General features: G+C 40.2%; 3 protein-coding genes across 5 annotated transcripts; 1 reads left to right on the top strand and 2 right to left on the bottom strand.

Moving 5' to 3' along the window:
* Nucleotides 1-1,943: 1,943 nt before the first annotated feature.
* ATP5MG (ATP synthase membrane subunit g) lies at nt 1,944-3,459 on the bottom strand. Its single transcript, XM_053452657.1, has 3 exons — nt 3,302-3,459; nt 2,416-2,576; nt 1,944-2,126 (listed from the first exon to the last, which is right to left on the bottom strand). The coding sequence occupies exons 1-3, from the start codon at nt 3,363-3,365 to the stop codon at nt 2,028-2,030; spliced, it is 324 nt and encodes a 107-aa protein (XP_053308632.1). The 5' UTR covers nt 3,366-3,459; the 3' UTR covers nt 1,944-2,027.
* Nucleotides 3,460-5,613: 2,154 nt separating this feature from the next.
* On the bottom strand, nt 5,614-17,129 carry UBE4A (ubiquitination factor E4A). Of its 3 annotated transcripts, none has more exons than XM_053452634.1 (20): nt 17,098-17,129; nt 15,348-15,517; nt 13,479-13,655; nt 12,792-12,904; nt 12,228-12,380; nt 11,928-12,087; nt 11,458-11,660; nt 11,023-11,214; nt 10,592-10,925; nt 10,310-10,436; nt 9,793-10,100; nt 9,370-9,502; nt 8,733-8,920; nt 8,452-8,552; nt 8,227-8,340; nt 7,813-7,987; nt 7,450-7,630; nt 7,166-7,313; nt 6,591-6,748; nt 5,614-6,325 (listed from the first exon to the last, which is right to left on the bottom strand). In XM_053452634.1, exons 2-20 carry the CDS (start codon nt 15,466-15,468, stop codon nt 6,169-6,171), a joined length of 3,243 nt encoding a protein of 1,080 aa, XP_053308609.1. In that variant the 5' UTR covers nt 15,469-15,517; nt 17,098-17,129; the 3' UTR covers nt 5,614-6,168. The 3 variants fall into 3 exon arrangements, with proteins under 3 accessions (XP_053308609.1, XP_053308610.1, XP_053308608.1); XM_053452635.1 differs by having other exon boundaries at nt 17,108-17,128; XM_053452633.1 differs by lacking the exon at nt 17,098-17,129 and adding an exon at nt 17,076-17,089.
* A 2,284-nt stretch (nt 17,130-19,413) lies between these two features.
* Nucleotides 19,414-23,194, top strand: LOC128470737 (T-cell surface glycoprotein CD3 gamma chain-like). The gene is made up of 6 exons (XM_053452653.1): nt 19,414-19,516; nt 19,874-19,888; nt 20,234-20,425; nt 20,994-21,125; nt 21,212-21,255; nt 22,934-23,194. The coding sequence occupies exons 1-6, from the start codon at nt 19,447-19,449 to the stop codon at nt 22,988-22,990; spliced, it is 510 nt and encodes a 169-aa protein (XP_053308628.1). The 5' UTR covers nt 19,414-19,446; the 3' UTR covers nt 22,991-23,194.

A 23,194-nucleotide genomic window follows, 5' to 3' on the forward strand; every position in this document is an offset into this window, starting at 1 on the left:
TGTCTCCAAACAGCCCGGCCTGTGCCATCTTTGTCCCATAAACACCCTACCTGTGCCATCTTGGTCGCCAAGGCTCAAACACCCTGCTTGTGCCCTCTTTGCCTTTTCATAAATCAATTATACATCTATGATACACACACTTTTACAGTCACTAATTCATATTTTCATTTACATAATTCATTCACACAAATCATTTACACATATTCATTAATCCATTCTCACAAATTTATTCATTCCCACTCATTCACAGTTAATCCACAAATTCTTTCATTCTCTCACTCATTCACGCAATTCATCCACAAATGAATTAATACTCTCACTCATTCACATAATTCATCCACATATTCATTATTTAATTCTCTCACTCTTTATTTCAATATTTTTACTACCCCCCTTTTCCCTTTGTAGTTCACTTACCTTGTAGAGGTCCTGCGGTGGGAGCACGAGGCTGTCTCGCTGCTCTGCCGTGGTTCGTGCTGCTGAGCACCGGAATATGACATCATATTCTGGCGCTCAGCATGAAATGCCGGCACAGCGACTGAGGTAGAGGCCTCGCGGAGAAGACTGAGGGGCGCTGAGCGGTTGCTTAAAACATATTCATCAGCGACCGCTTGGCGCCCCTCTCTCTTCTCCATGTCAATAATGGCTGCACACAAAAAAAAAATTAGGGAGGGGGCACTGATGCCGTGACAATGCATTGAGGCTACCCAGGACCCGGCCAATCCAGGGCATGTGGTCACCCTAGCTCTGACCCAGTCGTCTAGCCATCACAATTTGGCCCTTGTCAAAGTTGCTCAAATCCATTTTTCCTGCTTCTAATACAGCAACTTTGAGGATGAAATGTTCACTGTCTGCCTTATATATCCCACCCAACGACAGGTACCATGATAACAAGATTATCAGTGTTATTCCCTTCACCTGTCAGTGCTCATAATGTTATAGCTGTTTGGTGTACGGCCCTGTGTATGCCATGGCTTATGTATCCGACTTTCGTCCTGTGGACAGTTTTATTCCAATAGTAATTACGTGTAATCCATCCACACTCAGATCGATCAATCTTTCATATTCTCTCCTGACCCTTTATCATTTTCTATATGCTGGTTTTATCCGATGATATTTCCTTTGCAATATTTTCATTGCATTGCAAGTCCGGGGTTGCAGCAGCTTTTGTATAGACCCTAGAAAATGTTTTAACTGTTTAAGCACAAAAGCTTTTAATATTTGAAGACAACAGCATGTTTAATTTGTCTTCCTATGTCATGCCATGAAGTAGCACCCAGGGATGTGCTACCTCATGTGCTTACCCCATGAAACCATATATTTTTGAAAACTAGACATCGCAGGGTATTTTAAATGCTGGTATTACAGCACCTGGTATGTTTCCATTCCATTTAAGAGCATATCGTTGATTACAGGAGCCACTGGTCTTTTTTTTTTTCTATGTCCACCCTACCCTTCAGGAATAAAACAGGAACTTAAATTCGACACACAAACATGGGCAGACATCAAAAAGACCGAGCACTCCAAGCTAGCCTTTTCTGATGCTGGTCATAAATACCATTGCCAAAACTGTAAAGATAGACTCAATAAGGGGGGGGGGTGTAGTATTTTTCTCCACTGTGTCCTTTCAGTGAAAGTTGATAATAAAACTGCACTTGCATCAATAAAAAAAAAACCAAAACAACAATTGACATGTTCCCTAACAGATTTGCAGCTTTTAGATTGTGCTATCTGTACACGTCTTGAACCTCTCTAGTGGCAAGCTTTCTTTTCTTTTTTTGGCCGGGGGCATCTGTGGTGGTATAGAGGCAGTATGTTAAATAGTATACTGTCACAGCACCCAGAAAACTGCTTTATCCATTTTGTGATTTAAAAAGGTATAACAAGCAAGACGGCAAATAAAGACAGAACCACCATACACATGAAGCAAGGGGAGAGAGAGCTTATGTCACTCTTCTGTTTATTTGAGTCCATGGGTTTCGCTTCAAAATATACAGCCTCACATATGAGGGAAATCGGTAAATGTCTTAGACGTTGTACCCCACCAGACCTCCCTTCCCAATGCACTCTCCGATGTAAAACCACATAAGGACCTCAGTGGCCACTAAACCGTTCCTCAAGGCATCCTGTTAGGGGAAAAATAAAAGAAAATTAGGGACAGAAGTATTCTTGCATATGAAACCACATAAAAAAAAATATGATTTTTGTAGTCATGTTTTGGGAACAGTTACAGGGCACAGCTTTATTTCATTTGCATTGAAAAAAACAGCTTGGAAAGTTTGCACTGACCCACATACAATCTCCTCCCTTGGATTTTCTGTACCGACAAGAACATATTGCACGATTACAGGGTAAAATTAAATAAAAACATGTATATATACACAATATTGTGTGTAATGCGTTAATGAGACTTACCCGGACGGTGAGCTCAGACAAACGGCCGCTCTGGAATGATTTCACCAGTCCCTTCATGCTCTCAATGGCTTTTGGGATCTCCGCTGGAGTTGGTGGGGCGAGTTCAACTCGGGCGTAGTACCAGAACGTGGCAAGACGCGGCCTTGAGAAGCTGACAGCAGCTATAAAAGGTCAGGAACATAAAGCGAGGTTGTAATTCACACCTAATGCATTGTTGCTAAACGTTATAGGACATATGACACTAAAACAGGTAATGTGACATTTACACTGCGAGTCCAAAACAAAGCTTAATAATTTTATATTTTATTATTTTACTATTCATTGGCTTCATTTCATCTACCGTAAAACTCTTAGAATTCACTTATTCATACAAATGAATGCGGTCTCCTTAATACATTACCAAAGTTTATCACAAAAACAATATTTTTGGCTAACTACTAAGATCCGTGGGGGCGATAAAATAAATATTCTGTAACTTACCATAAGCTTTCAACTACTACAGAAAAATTGTTATTCAATAAATTACCTAGGAGCAGGGAGTAAAGTAATGTAAGCCTCTCATTAGTAGCTTTGCAGCTGCTGAAATTTAAATGTCATAACCCTTGGCCAATATGTTAAACATGGGCTGCCTCGGACTCATGGGAGTTGTAGTTCAGCAGCGTCTTTACATATAAATTGTCTGCAACCCCAAATAATTACCGTACATTTCTTCAGCCCTCCATGGAATTCTCCCGGTTACGTCCTATATCACCTTCTAATCTCTGGCTTATATCTCCCCCTCCTTGGTGTCAGGCCTTTCCTGCGCCCTACCGGCTTCTGGGTCAGCTCCGCTATAATATATTAAAGGCGTCCCAGCTTCTCTTCCAATGTCATACTGCTTACTTACCGCTCACTAGCTGTGGGGTCTTCGTGGCGACCGCTTTGACGAGTTTCTGAGCTGCCTGAGCCATACTGATAGTGGATTACCGGGATCTACAGCACTACTGAGCTTGGGAGCGCACTGAGATGGGAAAGTGACCTACGGGCCAAAAACAAACGAGACGCGAAGTGAGGCTAGAGCGCCTCCCAATGTCACCCGCCCAGAGCACGTGAGACTACAGTGATAGAGGATAGAGCGCCTCTTAAAGCGCATAGAGGTGCGCTGGATTGCATGAGAGAGCGCCCCCTAGCGTTAACAGGAATCAGTTACTAAAGGAGAGAGAGAGGACTGTCCAATGTCAGCCTCATGGTGTTAGCTCAGAATAGAAGCAGTTACTCGAGGGGAGCGCGCCCTAGTGTTATACCTCCCAAAGAGATCTGTCAGGCGCTTGTCAAACCGAACTGTCAAATGTAAATGTGGAAAGAGAGCTCCATGTGTAATCAGATCTACTCTCCCAAATCATACCTCCCAATTGCCCACCTTCAGAATGGACAGTCCCTCATTGGGCCCCAAATTTCTCAGAGGTTGTTTTTGTCTTTTCATGGAGACCACGTTTTCTCTGTGGATATCAGGCCTGGACTGACCGCCTTGCACAGCAGGCAAATTACCAAAGGGCGCCCTTGTAACCCACTCTTAGGGCAGCAGCACAAAGGGGGGCCTGATCACCTAAAAAAAGGCATTTTGAAACATTGTATCTGATGTCCACCCCAGACCTGCTGCCAGAAGCCTGGTCATGGTAGGCCTGGATTACAATACCTATCAAACCCCCTTTGTTCTCTCCTGACACATTGTATACTACAAATCATTGAATGTTTAAATTCTCTTCTATCCAGGGTGTCTTTATCCTCATGGAGATGGGGTCAGACTACCTTTTTGCGAAGCACTACTACAACTGCCAACTTTCAGTCTTCTTGAACTATTCTTGTCAACAGTGACTGGTTAACCGGATATTCTAGGCGTCAAATGCAAATAATAGCGGTGTGATCCCTTTAAATTCCCAGCCCTCCAGCTATTATGCATGCAGGAGATGTGTTCACCCAAACAAATGTCCCTGCATGTGATTCACATAACACCAGTTTATCTATCTATCTATCTATCTATCTATCTATCTATCTATCTATCTATCTATCTATCTATCTATCTATATATATATAGCAATAGGTAAAGTATTGACGTCTTGAACACAAAAAAATATGCATGTGGGATATTACTATAATCAGGGGGTGTTGGGTCATTGTTCAGCTGTGGCACCTAAAACATGATTATTTTCACTATGTTTTTATATCATCACTAATAAAAGTGAAATATTTATTTCTATGATTTCTCCTGTGCACAAAATACAGGTGTAACAGCTGCTCCGTTTAAAAAGCTCCGCAATGTCAGATTGGATTCTGAGTTCAAGATTATTAAGCTTCCATATTGTGCGAGGTTTTATTAGGTGTAAACTTTTTTTTTATTAAAAAAAATGGTAAAAACCTAGATCTCACTGTGCCAACGTTTTCTCCAAAGCAATAAAATCCTGGCTTTAGAGCCACTCAGATTGCCTAATCCTTCCTAATAAGAACTAAACATGGGATGCTTCCAAGAGCTTAACATCATGGAATTTATTCATACATGTCATGAAATTGCAGCTGTACACGTCAAATGGGCAGGGCTCAGAATTCTACGTTTTCTCTATTCGTTTACGGACATTCGGGTCGTCATTTCTCATCAGGGTACCTTAAAGTGGTTTTAACTTACTGTAACAAAACATGTTAGTTGTGTATCGCACCTGCACAACACATCACCGCTTTTATCACCATTCCTTCAAAATCAACTGGTTGTTTTTTGTGACCCAACACCGTTTTCGACATTTCCATGCAGCTTTCTGACCGACATGTATGGTTTTACCGAAGCGAACGGACATGACATCATTATCTATTCAATAAAACAACTGCGTGAATTTTGCCGATACTGTTTATATTCCAGAATGATCGCAGCTTTAGAATCTATCACACCCACTGCTACAGTATTATACTTTAGGCTGCAGCAAAATAAGTGAATATTTCACAGGATCTCCATTCCTTCAGTGTCTACACATGGTAGATATTTTTCACCTTTAAATCCTGACTTGAAAACAGGATCTTGTTCAATAAACACACTGCTTATACATATCTGAATGAAACCAGATAAAGAACTTGCAGGGCTTCACAACAATACCAAGTCCCACTGTATGTAATATTTCATAATTATGTGTTACATATCACATGGCAATAAGGAGGTGACAGCCATCGAAAACCTCAATTTTAGCTTTTATTAATTTATGGATTATAATAAAATCACAGTTCTTTAACCATAATATGATCTGGGTAGGCTGTATTTTAATGGAAGCCTGTGCCCTTACTTATACAGTTATAACAGCCCATCTCTCTCGCTCTATCCATACATATAAATATACACTATTTACTTATGTCATTGACTCAGCTTCCGCTTATTAAGGAATTGTAAACTGTTATTGCGAACTTAAAATTAAAGTAACTTAATAAAACTACATTTTGGGAGGGAATCTAATAAGATCCAATATCATGCCTGACATTTGCATGAGTGTGAATTTGGGTGGTGATAACCAACTTGTCGACAGCCCAAACTGACCATTCCTGTGAATTAATCTGGTACAGGGACTCATGGTCCTTTTTTTAATAAGCATCTTTATAATTGTATATGTGCCGTCTGCTCTGCAATATTAAAAATTATTTGCAGCACTTGGAAGGATTCATTCTTTACATGCCAAAGTCTTCCAACAAAGGTCCTTGTGTAAAACAGTGAACTTTTGGGCTCACACAAAACAAAAAATATTAAGTCTGTGATCTGGTCTGCGATGACCCACATTCCACGTTTTCACTTTGCTTCTTGCGTTCAGACAGCCACTGCAGGATCTTCTCCTTAAGTTCAACGTTTGGTTTAATCTGATCCATGGTTAGAGGACTACGGTTAAAGGGATCACTCTGATCACTGAAGGAACAACAAAGTTTGAATAAATTAAAAAAATTATGAACGTCTTAAAATAAATCATAAATAATGAACAATAAAATATTTTGACATTTTACACCTGTACAGCATTTTTTTTTAGAACAATGTTTTTGAGAGCTGCACATCTGTTTTATGCAAGTAGGAAGCGTAACAGCATCATATGTAGATCCCAGGGTATATTGGAGAAATTATTTAGCTACCTAGTCACGCAGGGTGACGTAAGTCATGTTTTGAAACCAAAATTTACCTCAGCAGATGCCGTGCAATAGTTGACCTGTCCACAGTGACTCGGGAGGAGGGCAGAATGACTGGGTCTGACATTACTGTATTCATAATGGGGTCTAGGAATTCATCAGGTGCATCTGCATACGTCTCTTCTTCACGCTGTTGCAAATCTGCCAAAGACTGACACAGAACAGACCAAAATATGCATTTTAATTTGTAGGATTCATCATTACAAAGTCTTTAACTGAGTTGAAGAATAAAAAAGCCTTTGTATACAATAAACTGTACTTACTGTACCTTTAAGAAACATTTGCATGGCCAGGTTTATAAATAAAAGGGTGTATTTACAAGAAAACCCAGACATAAGCTAGAAGTTAATTCATAGAATAGTAGCAGGAGTGCTCACTGGACAATTTAGAAAACACAGGACAATTAAAAGCCATTTTGCCCATTTCTTCACTTGCTCCAGGCCCTTAAACTTAACTTTAGCCTTATTGAATGTTCAGGATAGCCTTATGTCCGTCTCATGCATGCCTAAACTTCATTATTGTATTAACCTTTCTGGCTTATACCTGAAGACTATTCCAGTTGCCTCACCTTGATTTTCTCAGCAAGGTTGGTGAATGCCACAATCATATTCCCTGGCTTGTTTATCTTTTTCAGTACCCGCACAGTTTGTGCAAACAGCATAGGCGAATATGAACGACCATCCTTGGGCACCGAAGCACAGAAATTCTCTTCATTTCTAAAATGGGAAAATAAGAACACGGTACATTTCTTTGAGCTCACTTCCCTTTATTTTTGCGTTACCTCGACACCTAAATCCGCAGACGGTAAGCACTTATTACGTACATTTCATTACCAACCCCCCATCCATTTACCCCAGGTTCAAGTAGATGGTACAGATGTCAGACACCAGCTGCTGAGGCTTGAAGTCAAACTCGCTGAAATCTTTCACCTTCAAAGCTCCCATCTTGGGCCCTACCAGGTGCTGGAGAAAGTAATTGAGCATTGAAATGATGCGTTCGGCCAGGAATGGTTGAACAAACAGCGAGCGGATTTCTGCAGAAGACAAACCCACAAGTAGTTTAATGTTCAATGCCGTCAGAGTTAAAAGAAAAGTTAATGTACGAAGCCACACTTGGTCATGTAATACCTGTACACTTAACAGAAGGTTAGTGCTCAGTTTCTCTTGAGATATAAACATGTATATGATTCAAGTCGTCTCTGTCTATTGCACTTACCGGAGGTGAGGAAAGCCAGGGTACCGATGGTCTCATTTGACATGATGTTGTGGAACCTGGCTAACTGTCCAAACATGAGCAGATTGGACTCCTTCTCACGACGACTTTCCGCACTCAGCCCATCCCAGTCCCCTCGGTCTCTTTCAATCTGCTGGATCTTTATCTTGCTCAAGTACTGAGGAAAAGGAAAATAATTGGGTGGGTCAGTTAGATATAAATAATAAGGATGACCAAGGACAATCATGCACGAAGTTGGTCTACAGACATTAAAGATAATGAGGTAGAAAGGGGTCAAAGTAAACTTATTAAGCAAACAAGAAGTTATTTGTTAGCTACATTAAACCTAAAATAAAAATAAACTACTGTTCACTATGTCACAAACCCTCTCTTTTTGTTTTTTTTTTAATTTTTTACCTGAATGGCTTCATCCAGCAGAAAAACAGCATCATTCATCAGTAGATTGAGGAAACGTAAGAAGAGAGGGGGGTTCACAGCCTCCAGATTCTCAGATGCATAATCTGCTAGATTCTATAAAAGATATAAAACATTTTCATTATTGAGTGACCGATTAACACCCAGGAACAAGCAACTTTAAAACTAGAGGCATATTTGGAAAAACTAGCTTGAATGTTTGCGGACCTTTATGCTCTGCCGGTAATTATCTCTCCCCCACATGTACCTCAAGATGGGGTACATTGGCCGTCGATAGTTAAACTTTTGCTCAAACTGATGAGGGTCACCTGCAAAAAGAGATACAGAGATCACCGCTCCATGACTTAAAGTATACCTGAGCATTTCAAACGCTTATAGCCCCTACATAATGGTAAAACATCCCGCTGCCTTGAAAACGGCATTTGTAATGGAATTGGTTTTCTATTGTAATTGGTTTCCGAGTCCTTTGTCTATAATAACATTATTACCTGTAAATTCAATGTCAACAAACACCTTGATAAGGGCCTCGGCCAAATGTGGTGCATGGCGATAGGAACAGAAAATCTGCTGGCGGTGAAAGACACTAGAAATGAGGGGGTTCTGGACCTGCTCCAGGTGAGGCATGACTGCTTCAAGAACCTCTGCGAGTTTGGCACGCAGGTGGGGATTTTTCATCCTAAAGGTCAAAAGCAAATGGTTAGAGATAAAAAAAATTACTTTAATTAGTATTAGATATCCTGATTTGATAAACAGAACACTTTTTAATTAGCATCCCAAGTAAATGAGTTTACCAGAGAATATTTATTCTTCTGCTTTTCTCTCTCTATGGCTCACGGTCACAGATATCTAAAAAAAGAAAACCTACCTAAAACTTCTTCCTCTCTACCTTACCTTCTCTAAAGTCTTAGTGCTCTAAAGTTCTTATATTGGCATACTTATCTACACCACAATCCTACTGTCAGTCTATAAAGTGCTACCTCCTTTATGACCCTATACCGTTCCACAGTTTGTTCTCCAAGTGTCTCGCCAACCAGTATCCTCTAGTATCGGGTGGCATACTGTGCCCAGGTTCGCTCTTCTTCCAGTCCCTAGCTGCAGTCACCTTTATTTCTTGACACACTCTACCTCTCCACGCTGCCTGTGAAAGCCGTGATAAAGTCTAATATCTGCTCAAGAGATTCTGCTGCAGTTTCCAAAACATCATCTGCAAAACGCCGCAGGAAGATGAAGAAATCTCCTAAATTGTCTGCAAAGAATTCTAAAAACAAAAAAAAAACACATGAAAGTGTACGTGCTTAGTTTGTATCTTTGTCTCCATTACATAAATCAACTAGGATAAGTGCAAAGAATCAATAATAATATTCATAAAATATATTTAAAAAAAAATGTTTAATCTGATTTGGCTCCTTTACCACATCATAGAACGTTAATCTCTACCACTTGTGTTAGATAAGGGCCATAAATAGAAATATTCTGACACAAACAATAAGTAGAATTTTTCACGTCCTTGATAAAGAGCAGGTATTTTGGCATTACATGCTAACGTACCTGGTACATAGGCCAATGCACTGTGTTGTACATCAGGGATAGGAAATGTGAGGGTGAGTGGTTCTGTGCCTCTGTTGCCCAACGCAATCTGGACCAAAAGGAGTGCTGTTGAGACCTGCAGGTGGAGGCAGTTCTGAAGCATTTGGGGCTCACTGAGTGCTGTTTTCAGACATAAATAAACTGTCATTAGTCGTTCAAACTGCTCCCTCAAGCCTTCAGCCGTGGGGCTACCATTCTGTTGGGCTTCACGCCATGCTCCTTGCAGCCGATGCAGACTCTGGTTCACCTTCACCATTTGCTCGTGCAACCTAAAGAGTGAGAGAGAGAGAGGTGTGTACAGGGAATTATTGTCCCTTCATAAGCACCAATTAATTTCACATACCTAATTTAGATAAACACTCTGGGAGATAATCCATCCATGACAATATCTCATTCGTAAAATAGTTGTATGCACATCTCACTGTCACCCAAATAAACGCGCACTCTGGCGTTCGATATATGAAAATCAGTTATTTACCTGTGAAAGCCCAAATGCAGCGTGTATTGGGTAAGCACTAGGTTCTCTGTCACAAGGTTGAAGCTCTGTGGGAAATCGGGTTGTTGGTCAGCGGCAACTGGAATCAAGCAAGTCTCCTTATCCAAGCCTGCAACAAAGAGAGACTTTAGTACAATTGTACTAGACGGATCAAACAACCTTGAGCTTGGCTGGAGCAGAATTTACAAGACAAAAAAAAACAGTATTCAGAACTGAACAGTGTTTGAGTTTACAGTGAAAGTCCAGCTTGTGGTCTCTATTTACCCTTAACATGTGCATTACGACTCCTACGCTCCTCCTCATTGATCTCACGCAGAGCACAATAGGTGGGATTGAAAGTCAGAAGACGAGCAGATTTTGGTTTACAGAACGGCTGGCAGAGGCGCAGCAGGGCTGCCCCGAGATTCAGGAAGAAACTATCAGAGGCATAGGTCTGCATAAAGATTTCAGGAACTTGGCTGGCCCAGATTTTGGCACGGCCAGCATTTGCGTGCAGACAATTTCCAAGCCAGGACAAGATGAGATGCTTTGTGTCTGGTGACAGTTGAAGAAGGTTTTTCAGGAGCTGGTAAATCTTTTCATGGAACTGAGCCATGAACTATGGAAAACAAAAACAGTGGCAAGTACCACGTTAAAGCATAGATGAATATAAAACATTTACAGAAAGCATCCACAGGCCACAAATGATACCCTACCTGGTGGATGTTAGATTCTTGCACTTTAATCTCCTGAGGACTGGATCGTGACGGGTTCAGGAAGTAACCATGGTTCTCGACAACTCCTGGGGTACGGAGCAAGCAGGATATACTGAGGATGACCCCCAAGAGTGTCTTCTGATATTGGTGGCCATTTGTGGGGTCCTGTGGCTGAATGTATTTTACAAAGACCTGTACGCAAAAAGTAATTGATTTGTTATTCACTAATGAAAACTGATACAAACAACTTTGCACTTGGCTCTGAGCTGGATAAGAATTCATAGGACATTCCTAAAGGCGAAACTGTGATGCACAGTTAAATTAGTGACATTTCTTGAAAATCTCCTCTACCCTCTTACTATGCAGTAGGTCAATATAGTGGATGCAATGTTCATATGACTCCCTACACTGTTCTCCTTTTGCGTCTTTGCTTACCTTAGCTATATCTTTCTGCCGAGTGCAGTAGAGAAGGAGGTCGAGATAGGTACAAAGCACCATTTGACATAGGTCTAAATCTTTAACCCTTTTCAGGAGCTCATCAAACACAGGTTGGAAGACTTCACTAAACGTGTGCACCTCCTCGTCAGCCAAAAGTGCCTCAATTAGCTCTTCCATGAATTCTGATACCTCTTCAAAGTCTAAGAGAAAAGAAAGGTAAAAGGCACATATTTGTCTGGCCTGCTCCAACAAAGAATGATATAGGTAACAGAAGGGAATTCTGGACATATATTTTGTCCATATAACATTTCTACAAAATCTCCACCAAGTCTGCTAAGGTGATAATGACAAAGTAGAGTTAATTTATATGGATGTAGAGCCACACAGAAGATGAAAGGGTTGTGCTTTGGTACGGAGTACTGAGAATAGAAAGATATGTATATTTTTATAATTTAGATAAAACTCACATCCCCCCTGAAGTCCTTCCAACATCAGGTCCACGAACTGGGCTGGAATGTCCTGTCCTTGGTAGATCTCTGGGGTGAGCAGAACAGTGCGGGCATTGGAAACAGCCAGAGCTTTGCAGCGTACTGCATATGGCAAAAGGTTTTCTGGCACTTTTGTGACCTAAATGTACAAGATAAGTCAAAGCTAGCAACTGACAACTGCCATAGGTCAATATTATTATAGACTCCTGGCATGCTAAACTGAATAATGGTGTGGAAAAGGGTTAAGGTGACATTTCCAATGGCATGTCTGGGCCTCACCTCTTTTTTAGCTCTCTGAAAGCAAGAGAATAAGTATGGGAAAATGTGTTTCTCTCCAGCATCTCTGTCAGCAGACAGGTTGGGGGATCCTGAGGATGTCATGCAGATCAAGTACTTTCCTGGCTCAGGCAGAAGAAGACGAGTAAAAAGGGCCTAAAAGAAAGAGATTGTGTTTGAGTGAGTAAAAACTGTAATTTTGTAAAACGCGAATAAGTAGCATACAATTAGAGGCTGGACCTGGCTTTCTTCCTGCATTCTGTTTCACAAATGAAATCCACTTCACTTTTGTGCCCTACGCCTAGGGTTGCAATACTGGCCATTTTTTACATGCTGCTGACCACCACCTTTTAACCAGCGTTACAAGCAGATGTATAAACTCACACAAGGAAATCAACTACCAAACCAAGTGTATGCTTCCCTGCTTTATTTGGATGCATATGTTTGGTCCAGTAGTAGATTGATCAACAAAATGTAAAAGTGTGATATGTCCTGGGAGACATAACGGATATGGAAACTCTATATACCTAAATACACAGATTTTAATGTTCTGCAGCGATTGGTTACCTGTTCTATATTGTCCATGTCCAACCAATCCTGCCCATCGAGTTCTGTTCCCAGCTCCTCCAGATAAACACATCTCTGAGGAATTCCATTCCCACTCTTCAAACTAGGATCGCCTGAAACACAAACATCCAATAACATTTTTAAACCAAAAGAGATCCTGTGACAAATTCTATATATCCAGAATAAGAGGGGGGGAAAAAGGTATACTTAGCTTAGTTTCACTGAATAAAGAGCTATGCATTCTTAAAAAAGGAAGCATTTTCGGTCTTTATATCTGTAATAACATTCTGACAAAAGCTCACTACTAACCTCTCAACATATACTACTCTGCTGCACATCCTACATATCATACCACCAGCAGTGCTCTGCGGGGCCACCAGCACTCAAAAGTACCTCCAAGACAGATCCAATAAGTATCGCCCATATTTGTTTCTTTCTTTATTAATATATATTTTTAAGATCAGTACTATAGTCTGGAATATCTATGGGAATTGTGAATATTCTGTTATCTCTGTTTACTGTAAACACAGAAGGCCTGGTGTCTATTCTTACACTCATCCCTGAGCAGTTTTCTAAAGCTGACAAATTATCAGAAATAATGCAAGTTATTTCAATAATATGCAGTTACAGTAAATGAGTTACTGAAATACATACATTTTAGCCCTGCTAAACTTATGGCATACGCACTGTTGTCTAGTGTTATGAGGAAAATCCTTTGAATCATGTGGTTGATATTCAGCTGCTCGCATATCTCCTGTTGTGAACGGAACGAACGACTGATTTCTGCAACCGAGTCATCACAGTCATCCAGGCTTTCAGAAATACTGTTGTCAGAGTCATCCTGGCTATCCCCTTTATACTCGTCTGACAGAGAAGACACGATGGGTTTATAATTATATAAAAGTAGCACAATACATTGGAAGAACAGGTGATATTAGTGAACACACAAGGGGATTGATCAACTAAGCCCTGAAATAACCCATGTTTACACGTATGTATGCAAACTCCAGTGATTGGCTTGAAGGGAGGCAATTATGTTTTACTCCTACACCTATATAAAACATAATAATTAGTGTTCTTTTGGTTTGATTTTTAAGTCTGAGGTCACTGTGCTTCACTACCATCATTGAAGAAAGTGGATAGTGATCTTGAAGGCACAATAAATGACCACGTCTCCAATCTTATTCTTCGGGGGCCACACTCCCTCCATGGAGATATGTGAACCCTTCCTTTCCACTACACTACTGTGTCCATAAATGGATCCATCAAGGGTTTTTGTTTGACATAAGTATTACCGTATATTCCGGCGTATAAGACGTCTTTTTAACCCCAGAAAATCTTCTTAAAAGTCGGGGGTCGTCTTATGCGCCGGGTACTAACCGAGTACCGAATACTTACCCAGCCGGAGAGTCCCACGAAGCCACAAATCTCTAGGGGAGGGGCGAGTGGAGAAGCCGCCTCCCCTGGGCCGGTCTTCAGGGCCACGCCGAGGTAGGTGCAAGATCGTGATCTCCCCAACTAGCCCTGATCAGCAGGGCTGGTTGGGGAGATCACGACCTCCCTCTAACTAAACCAACATTAGGGAGCTCGAGGTCTGGCACTTCAGACCTCGGCTTCCCTGCTTCCTAATCACTACGCGCCGGCTATTGATGCCGAGCGCGGTGATAACGTCATGTCCGGGCCCTCGGCATCAATTGCCGGCGCGTAGTGATGAGGGAGCAGTAAACAGAGGTCTGACATGACAGACCTCGCGCTCCCACGACTGGATGGAAGAAAGAAGATAGAAGATAGAAGATGAGAAAGGTAAGAGATGGGGAGAAAGGGGTGTGAGTGCAGTGTATGTATGTTGGTGTGAGATGGTCAGTGTGTCAGTAAGCTGGTGTATATATATATATATATATATATATATATATACACATACATACATGTGTGTATATTTACGGTATATACATGTGTGTGTGTATATATATATATATACATGTGTGTGTGTATATATATACATGTGTGTGTGTATGTATGTATGTATGTATGTATATATATACACGTGTGTGTGTATGTATATATACATGTGTGTGTGTGTGTCTGTGTATATATATATATATATATATATATATATATGTGTATATACGTGTGTGTGTAAAAGCAGGGGTGTGTGGTGAGGGCAGTGTATAAATGTGTATGTATTGACAGGCGTATGTTAGTATGTGTAGATATATATATATATATGTGTGTGTGTGTGTGTGTGTGTAAGGGCAGTGTATGTATGTATATGTCTGTATAACAACCAGCCAATCACTGGTAAGGTACATCGCTTGCCGTGATTGACTGGTTGTTGTACGCTGGGTAGAGGGGTAGTCTTATACGGCGAGTATAGTCCAAACTCTATATTTGAACTGTAAAAGTTGGGGGTCGTCTTATACACCCAGTCGTCTTATACGCCGGAATATACGGTAATATAAAATGGCTCTGATTTTATGATGTGCTGTACGTGAGAGCTGCCATTGTTATTTAACTTAAGTCTTAAGCCGCTCTAAATCATGTTTTTAATATGATTACCTGTCTGCTGCCTCAGCTGCTGTTTCCGTCCAGCCACAAATTGTTGCGCCTCAGCCACAGAACCAAAAAGAGCAGCAAAAGGGTTAGCAGAAATGCTATTGTTGTTTTCTTGGTCGGTCATTTTATTCTGCCATATGTTCCATTTAGGACCAGGTCTGAAAAGATTTGATCTATTATGTTAAGTGAAGAAAAAAAAAACATATTGGAAACTTTATTAAATTAAAATATATTAGTCAGTTTACATGGTTATACATTATTGTTTTATACAGTGCCATCATATGCTGCATCAAATTATAAACACTTGGATTTGATTTTTTTTTAATAATCTTATTAGTTATTGACAGGGGACATTAACAGTATTTGGGGTCAAATCCCATTTGAGCAATTAACAGCAAAAGGTCACATCCATCACAAATGTAAATGCAAATTACAATCCATAAGACTTATATCAGACAGAAAAAGGAGAAACGGCAAACATGTATTAGCCACTGGATTTGAAAACGTAACAAAATTTGGCAAGGTATCTGCAGGTCTGGAAGGTCACGCTATATGAAACTTAGGGCATGGAGCTCATTGGGGTCTACGCAATAAAGAGGTAGTCTGTAGGGGAGTTGAGCTTGTGAACGCCTGATATCAATATGCCTTCTCAAGGGGAAACATCAGGGAACTTAAGTACTTAATACTTAAGTAGCTTTTAGCATGGCGTATAACCATTTTGTCATTGATTGGTTTTATTTTGTTAATACACTTAATCCTCGCTATTCGCAGGTGTTAGATTCCTTTGTTAGAAAATCCTGTGAATATGGAAATCGCGAATACCGAGCCATGGATCCTATGGAAAAAAATGGGGTTGGGTTCCTATGGGACCCTGTTCACTGCACACTTTTGCTACTGACCACCATAAATTCATCAATTCTTATACCATTGTAAAAAAAAACAAAAAAAAAAAAACAGCTTACTTCTTAAAACATGCATTTAATAAACTGTCTTCTTTGTAACAGTATCGCATATACAATCTTTTTGGTGTACCAATACTCACTCATTCACTCACCCTGCCACTATTCATTTACACATCTGCACGCAAATTATAAACTCTCTGGAAAACATTTGTCTAGCACGCATGCTTTATCACTGGGGTTCATCACAACCTTCTTGTTCTTAGGCACACTCAACGCACACGCCACAAATACCCGCTAGGTGCGCGTGAATAGCATTATTTAATTCTAGAAATGATCTATTTATAGAATACTGACAGAATCTGCAGCACTGCAGAAATACACTCCCAAGAGGTAACAGCCCGTGGCACACAAGATTCCTCTGGAATTATTTACATTTTAAGTAGCTATTAATAAGAATGCATATGTTTGTTAAAATGACATCACCCAAGGCTTCTACATAAAGAGCATATGGTTTTGGGACGGTGGTTATTTACATTCTGCACAGGATAAACCGGTACATACATTTATTGGACATTATTATAAATTACTATGATTTTAAAGCCATTGGAGACACAGTTAGGAGTAGTCTATAGGAACAATATGGTATAATAGTATAGGATTCGGTAGTAGATATGACAGCCCTCATTACATTCATTTGGGTAACTTCAACAACGTGAAACGTCTGATTACAGACACTGAAAGAAAACCGTATTTAGAACAAAAGCAACATGAAGGTCGAGAAACATATAACTAATATGCACATAACACACAATCTGACAGACATACACACCTCCCATCAGCCTCTGACTCACCGTTTCCTACCTGGTTGGCACTTCCGCTTCCGCTCTTTGGTGGTAGTATACAGAAACGTCACCGGAAGGCATGCACAGACTCTCCGGACTTTGTTTACTATCTTGTTAGTCGTGGAGGTTAGGGAGTTCGGTTTCAGGCACGGAGAGGGTGTCGACACTGAATATTGATAAATGCGGCGCAGTGTCTGATCTACTCAACACGAAGTGTTCTGAATTGCAATTATTGACGTTACGTTGAAAGCGGAACGGGCGAGCAATGTACCCGTTTCACATTAACATACATGTGAAGTGACGTCATCAGACACAGGCAGGGTCTCCTGAAACAATATGAATGCATACGACTCAATACATATTAGTACAAATACGTTTAAAAAGGCCATTGCTGAAAAATAACCTGATATATGCTAAGCAGCAGCATTATTATTTATTGTTTTATATAGCGCTATCATATTCCACAGCGCTGTACTGTAATGGGAAAACAGCAGATGACGAGCAGTATGTAAGATAACAATTAGACATACAAAAACAACAGTTGTGTTACAGGGGTTCTGCCCACTGCGTTTTGGGATCAATCAGTAGATGATGTGGAATATGTTTAGTATAGGAGTCCTTATGTGCTACCCACCATTCTCACAGGTGGTGGCACTCTTTGACCCCATGAGAATAAGTTTCTAGTTTTGTAGTGGGGCTGCTGTCTTGCTCATCAGACCCCTTTATGGCCGATGGCATACGTTGTACGTCAGTTCAAAACCCCACGGCGCTCCGATCGCAGGGTCACTGCTGTTGCTGACCAGAGAGGTCAATCTATAGCAGATCCTCTGCGCTTCCGTGCTGGCCAATCACGTGCGTGGATACAGCCAGACGACACAAAGACATTACTTATAAGAACTGACATTGTCTCTGTTCTCAACTTCTTTTCTCTTTTACAGAAAACAGGAAGAAACCGTGTTTTTTTAATTTCAATATTTGTTTAACCTGGCCCTAAGGGGTTAATTTTTTATATTTAACAGTTGAAGAAAGCAAAAACACCAAAATTACTCTGGTCCTGTAGAGTGAAATAGCCCTGATCCTTGAGGGGTTAAATATATACATGAGACTTCTGTCATAGTCATTCATATGGAGAATGTTAAAAGTCGGTAAAGCACTGCAGCTTCTCTCCAAGTGTAAAAAAGTCAAATAATTACCCATCTGTCTCTGACTGGTGTTGGAGGTTCTAGGCTATGATCACACCGTTCAGGGAGAAGGTCTTACAAATAATGGGCATAGTGGGAGATTCCCCAGCTGCTTTCCTTCTGTATCATACACCACGCTCAATCTCTGAACGCAACAAATCGTTGTTGAACGCCTCAAAACCAGTTATTCCTCTTTACTGGAAGCAAAGGATTTCGTTAAAAATATAAAGGGCTTAATAATGCTGCAAGAGGCTGTGGATACTCTGCTGCATGAAATGAGATGGTTTCTATTGTCCTTATTCATCAAGTCTAATGATAAGTCTCCAGGTTATCATAGTCCGTACCTTTTATGAGTTCTTGGGAAATCTCTGTAGCGCCCCACAAGCTGTTTCTGAGTCCTGGGGGTCCGTGACCGAGTGGTATACTGCTGTAACTCTATGCCAACATGCGAAAGGATTGCTTAATAGCAGTTTTGTCCAGACTGCTTGTTTTATTAAAATATGCATTGAAATACAAGATATTTTAATACATGTCCATAAATTGACTCATAGATAACCCCCCTGTCCCTCTTCTATTTTCCTTCTGGCCATCTCTTCTGTTCTTCTCAGCCACCTTCCTATAGCCGGTATGGTCTCTTTAACATTAACATTGTAACCAAGGATATCTATAGAATGGCTACAGTTTTTCTCTTAATAAAATAAACATTAGATTAAAAAAGTAAAATAATGATCTGATCTGTGCCTGTAGTCAGGGATTATTGCATTGAGCAGGCGACTTAAAAGATACAATCCAGTGACAATATGTGCTTTAACTCACATAATAGCTGATTGTCCCCTTTCTTCTCCCTCCTCCAAATGCAAGTGATTTAGCAGCAGATCCCTTATGCATTTACAGTAATCGATTTATTCCGGTTGAAAGAAAAACAAGGACAATGAACTAATTATAACCATTAACAAAGAACATGGATGGTAGGGAAGTCACTGTTTTACAAATTATTCTAACTCAAGCACGATCATTTATGGAACAAACATCCTTTTAACTTCAGATGCTTGTGTCACCAAACCATAAATGCCACAGAGGCTGCTTCCTGTGCTCACGTATGATACACGTATGATACACAGCAACATTGCTCAGTTTATACAACGCCTGTAAGCCAGATCCAACCAGCAGGAACACCATGGATGGTCACTCTCCTACCACGTGGACCCTAATGATCATTTTGTGCTTCGCAGGCACTTTTGCAGATGGTACGTGTGGATTCTAAGTAGACTATTCCAACAATATGTGGGACGTATAAACTCACAGGAGGAAATCAAGTTTATACGTCTCGCATTATGCAGGGAAACACTTTATAGGTGTTGAGAAAAATTATGTGTCCTATAAAACATGACTGGAGAGGCATCGTCTCTGGGCGAAGATTTACTCTACTGCTGACTGTAAATTGCTATTGTCACAAAAAAAGGAGCTTATGAAATGCAATTAATGATTAATCTTTTTTTTCTTCTTTCCCCACTTCTCTCCCTCTGTTTTTCCTTACCCTGTGTCACCGTCGTTTATATGTTCCCCATGTTCTTATGTGTTGTTTGTGTGCTTTTATCTTTCAGATAACTCAATTACAGGTGAGTAAAAATATTGTTTTGTCTTCTGGGTGACTTTGCACTAAAAGGCGGTTTTTTCTTTTAAAAATCGGATGATGACATATGGGACTTTAATGCATTACGTACCTGTATATAATACATATGGGCTTATTCACTAAACTCTGAGTTGTGGCTGAGAAGAATATAAAGTTTGTCTTGCTTTATTAAGTATGAATTATGGTTTGGCTTGCTGGAAAACGTTGCTGGGATGGGCCTTTTATAATAGAAAGTTTTAAAGATGTGATCATGTTCCACATGGAATCCCTCCTATGATTACTGGATTATTTCGTCCTGGCGCTTCTAACTATCCATAAATTTACTTGGCAGCCAGGACAACCGATGGGAAACTGTTTCTACAGTGCCCTGGGGATAAAAATGAATGGTTAAAAGATCATTATAACATCACCGAATCATTTAACTCGAAAGAATTACCATTGGGTTCTATATGGGACGATCCTCGTGGACTCTACACCTGCGAGTCATCTGCTGGAACATATCAGATTGAAGTCTACGTTAGAAGTGAGTATACAATGTGAATCTGGCTTTTTATTTTAAGTCAATGGATGTTATGTATAAAATCTGGTGCAAAGCTGCCTTATCCCCATAGCAACCAATGCAATGTTCCTTCAGCAGGGACCTTCCGCTGATCGCTATGGAGATAAGACCACTTTTCAAGCTTTGCTTGACAATCATGTTTTATATAACCATACACCGTTTCGAAATTCTTGAGTGGGTATTAGAAACATTGTTGGAACTTGTGTGTCTTTGAGGTTACACATAGAGAGTAATTCTGGTGCAAAGTGATAAAAGGTGAGCATTCAGCAGTGAATGTTCCTGTAACGGTCCTCCTGACTGTCCCTCTTTTACCATTTTGCCCCAGACTTGCTGTTTATACATAAGCCCACTTGCCTTTTCTTCTGACATAGTCCTTCTCATACTTTACAATTTAGCATTTTTAAAATATTTGCAATAAACGACGCGTACATCATGTATTTCATATGGCTTTTGCCCGACTGCATGTGTATCAAAACCTACAAAGAAACCACCTTCTCACACTTTTCTCGTCCTATATTTTTACTTGTATTAGTGTGTCAGAACTGTGTAGAGCTCGACTCTGGGACAATAGCCGGGTTCTTGGTGGCAGATGTCATTATGATTGCACTCATTGCTGTGGCTGTGTATTGCGTCGCTGGCACAGAGGCACGGAGACCGGCGCGAGGTGAGGAAACATGGATAAAATATAGTCATAAGTAGTTCATATGCTCATTTTCATGAACTGTTTCATCAAGTCTTTCTCTTCTGCAGCGTCTGATAAACAGAGTCTGATCCCAAATGAGACGCTTTATCAGGTGAGTGAAAGCGGAGGTGAATCAAATCTGTTACGTGCAGCTTAAAGTGCTAGTATTCTTTAAATGCCCCCAAAATCTTGTGAAAGCGGCTTATACAAACTTTCATTCTCATGGCGACTGGCGCTGCTGGCTTGCAGATAGTGAGCTGGTCACCAAGCAGTGAACAATGCAATATTTGCCTAGATCCCCAAAGGGAAACTTAACTTGATACCCTAAATGTTAAAGTTTACTGGTTCTCGAATCAGCTGTTCAGCCTCCTGAGCCAACCGGTAGCCATCTTCCTCTTCCCAGCAAAAGTGTTCAACTGTCCTTTAAAGAGGAAAGCTTTGTATTTACAGTTTAATGGGCAGACTTCCTCTGAAGAAAAGAGCATACAACTTCTTCAACATTAAATAATGAATATGGTTGCTTGCTACCATGGTAACGACAGTGACAGCATACTGCCAACTGATCTAGTGTTTGATGAGCTGGCTAACATGCTGGTAAAAAGGCACCACGAGTACACCCCTGAAAAACCCCCACCCCAAGTATTTTTATTTTACTTAGTTTTTTTTTTTTGAAGAACAAAATAGGCAGATGAGCTTTTTTTCTTATTTATTCTCCCTCAGCCACAGCAGTGAAGAGGTTGTAGCCCTGAAAAGCAGGTGCCCCAGAGGTGCAACAAGGTTCACATACTTATGGACATATCTGTTTTGTACCCGTTTCTGTACACTGTTTCTTTAGCGTAATTATTGCAATATGTTGTGTGTTGTCAGCGTCACAGGCTGCATGTGAACTCTACACAAATATGCAACCACGTCTATTAAAAACAGTTACCAAGCAGTGTGGAGACTTTTAAGGAAATAATGTAGTTTCTTTTGTTTCTACTATTTGTTAGGAGTTTATGGGGAAATAATGGGGGGAGAAAATGGCAATTTGATATTTTTCTTTTTTTTTGGTAAATCATTTTTTATTCATACTCCTATTTTTTGGCAGACATGAGGGTCAAATAGTAAAAGTACAGCATAGGTTACAGTACTAAGTAAATCTGTCATGCCAAGTACAATGATCATATATGATATGCTCAACTGATTAATCCATAGTCTCAAGGTAATTCACTACAATAGTATATATATATATATATATATATATATATATAGAACCCCCTTTAACAGGTATGGGTGTAGGTTTGCCGGAGGCTCTAACTTCAGATCTCCAAACCACTTGATAAAAGTACTAGTTTCCAAAAAAAAAAAACCTAGAAAACCCAGGGTAATGCACTATAGTCATTTTGATGTATTTCACGGATCATCATGGATTTCCATAGCAACCTCATCCAAAGTTAGCGCTAAAACAAAAAAATCTACGCTATGGGTGAAAATTGGAACATACACATTAAAAAAAAAAAAAAAGCGCACCATAACTGGAGATCCCATATTGGGTGTTTTCAGACCATAGGGACCTCTTTTGAGGTGACAAGAGTCATTATATCATTAGTTTTCATAATATGTGTTAAAGGATCACCCATCAAGACATAAGTAAAATTTTATTTGGCAGAATGCTTTGTTTCGGTAATGAACCTACATTACGTTTTGGGGTATGCCTTCTGCATAATGTATAATGTTTTTAAACGTGTTTGGCTGAAGTTGCGCGTTTTAATGCAGTTGATTACTATTCACACACTTGTATTATTTTTCAGCCGCTTCGGGACCGGCAAGATGACCAGTACAGCCAACTAAACCGCAGAAAGAACTGAACTTGCTACCATCTGATTAAGAATGATGAGCCCCTTAGAGGGACAGAAAAAAACCCACAATGTCGCTTTAGCTGGAAAATTACTCAGGAGAGTTTATCCTACCCAATAGTTGCATGATTTATACTTTTTATATGTTTTATCCTTCTTGTAAAACTCTATTTTTATTCTATCGTACTCAAAGTAAATGCAAGAAACTAGCGGAAA

This window comes from Spea bombifrons, chromosome 12, assembly GCF_027358695.1.
Source record: "Spea bombifrons isolate aSpeBom1 chromosome 12, aSpeBom1.2.pri, whole genome shotgun sequence".
NCBI classification, from domain to species: domain Eukaryota; kingdom Metazoa; phylum Chordata; class Amphibia; order Anura; family Pelobatidae; genus Spea; species Spea bombifrons.

Excerpts from the sequence above, each read along its gene's own strand:
- ATP5MG (XM_053452657.1), bottom strand. The coding sequence starts at position 3,365 with ATGGCTCAGGCAGCTCAGAAACTCGTCAAAGCGGTCGCCACGAAGACC. Across the intron at positions 2,577-3,301 it reads GACCCCACAGCTAGTGAGCG|CTGCTGTCAGCTTCTCAAGG; the intron begins GTAAGTAAGCAG and ends GACCTTTTATAG. Across the intron at positions 2,127-2,415 it reads TGTCTGAGCTCACCGTCCGG|GATGCCTTGAGGAACGGTTT; the intron begins GTAAGTCTCATT and ends TTCCCCTAACAG.
- UBE4A (XM_053452634.1), bottom strand. The coding sequence starts at position 15,468 with ATGACCGACCAAGAAAACAACAATAGCATTTCTGCTAACCCTTTTGCT. Across the intron at positions 7,631-7,812 it reads CCTGGCTTTCCTCACCTCCG|AAATCCGCTCGCTGTTTGTT; the intron begins GTAAGTGCAATA and ends TGTCTTCTGCAG. Across the intron at positions 6,749-7,165 it reads ACCTTGCTGAGAAAATCAAG|TCTTTGGCAGATTTGCAACA; the intron begins GTGAGGCAACTG and ends GTTCTGTGTCAG.
- LOC128470737 (XM_053452653.1), top strand. The coding sequence starts at position 19,447 with ATGGATGGTCACTCTCCTACCACGTGGACCCTAATGATCATTTTGTGC. Across the intron at positions 20,426-20,993 it reads GATTGAAGTCTACGTTAGAA|TGTGTCAGAACTGTGTAGAG; the intron begins GTGAGTATACAA and ends TACTTGTATTAG. Across the intron at positions 21,256-22,933 it reads CAAATGAGACGCTTTATCAG|CCGCTTCGGGACCGGCAAGA; the intron begins GTGAGTGAAAGC and ends ATTATTTTTCAG.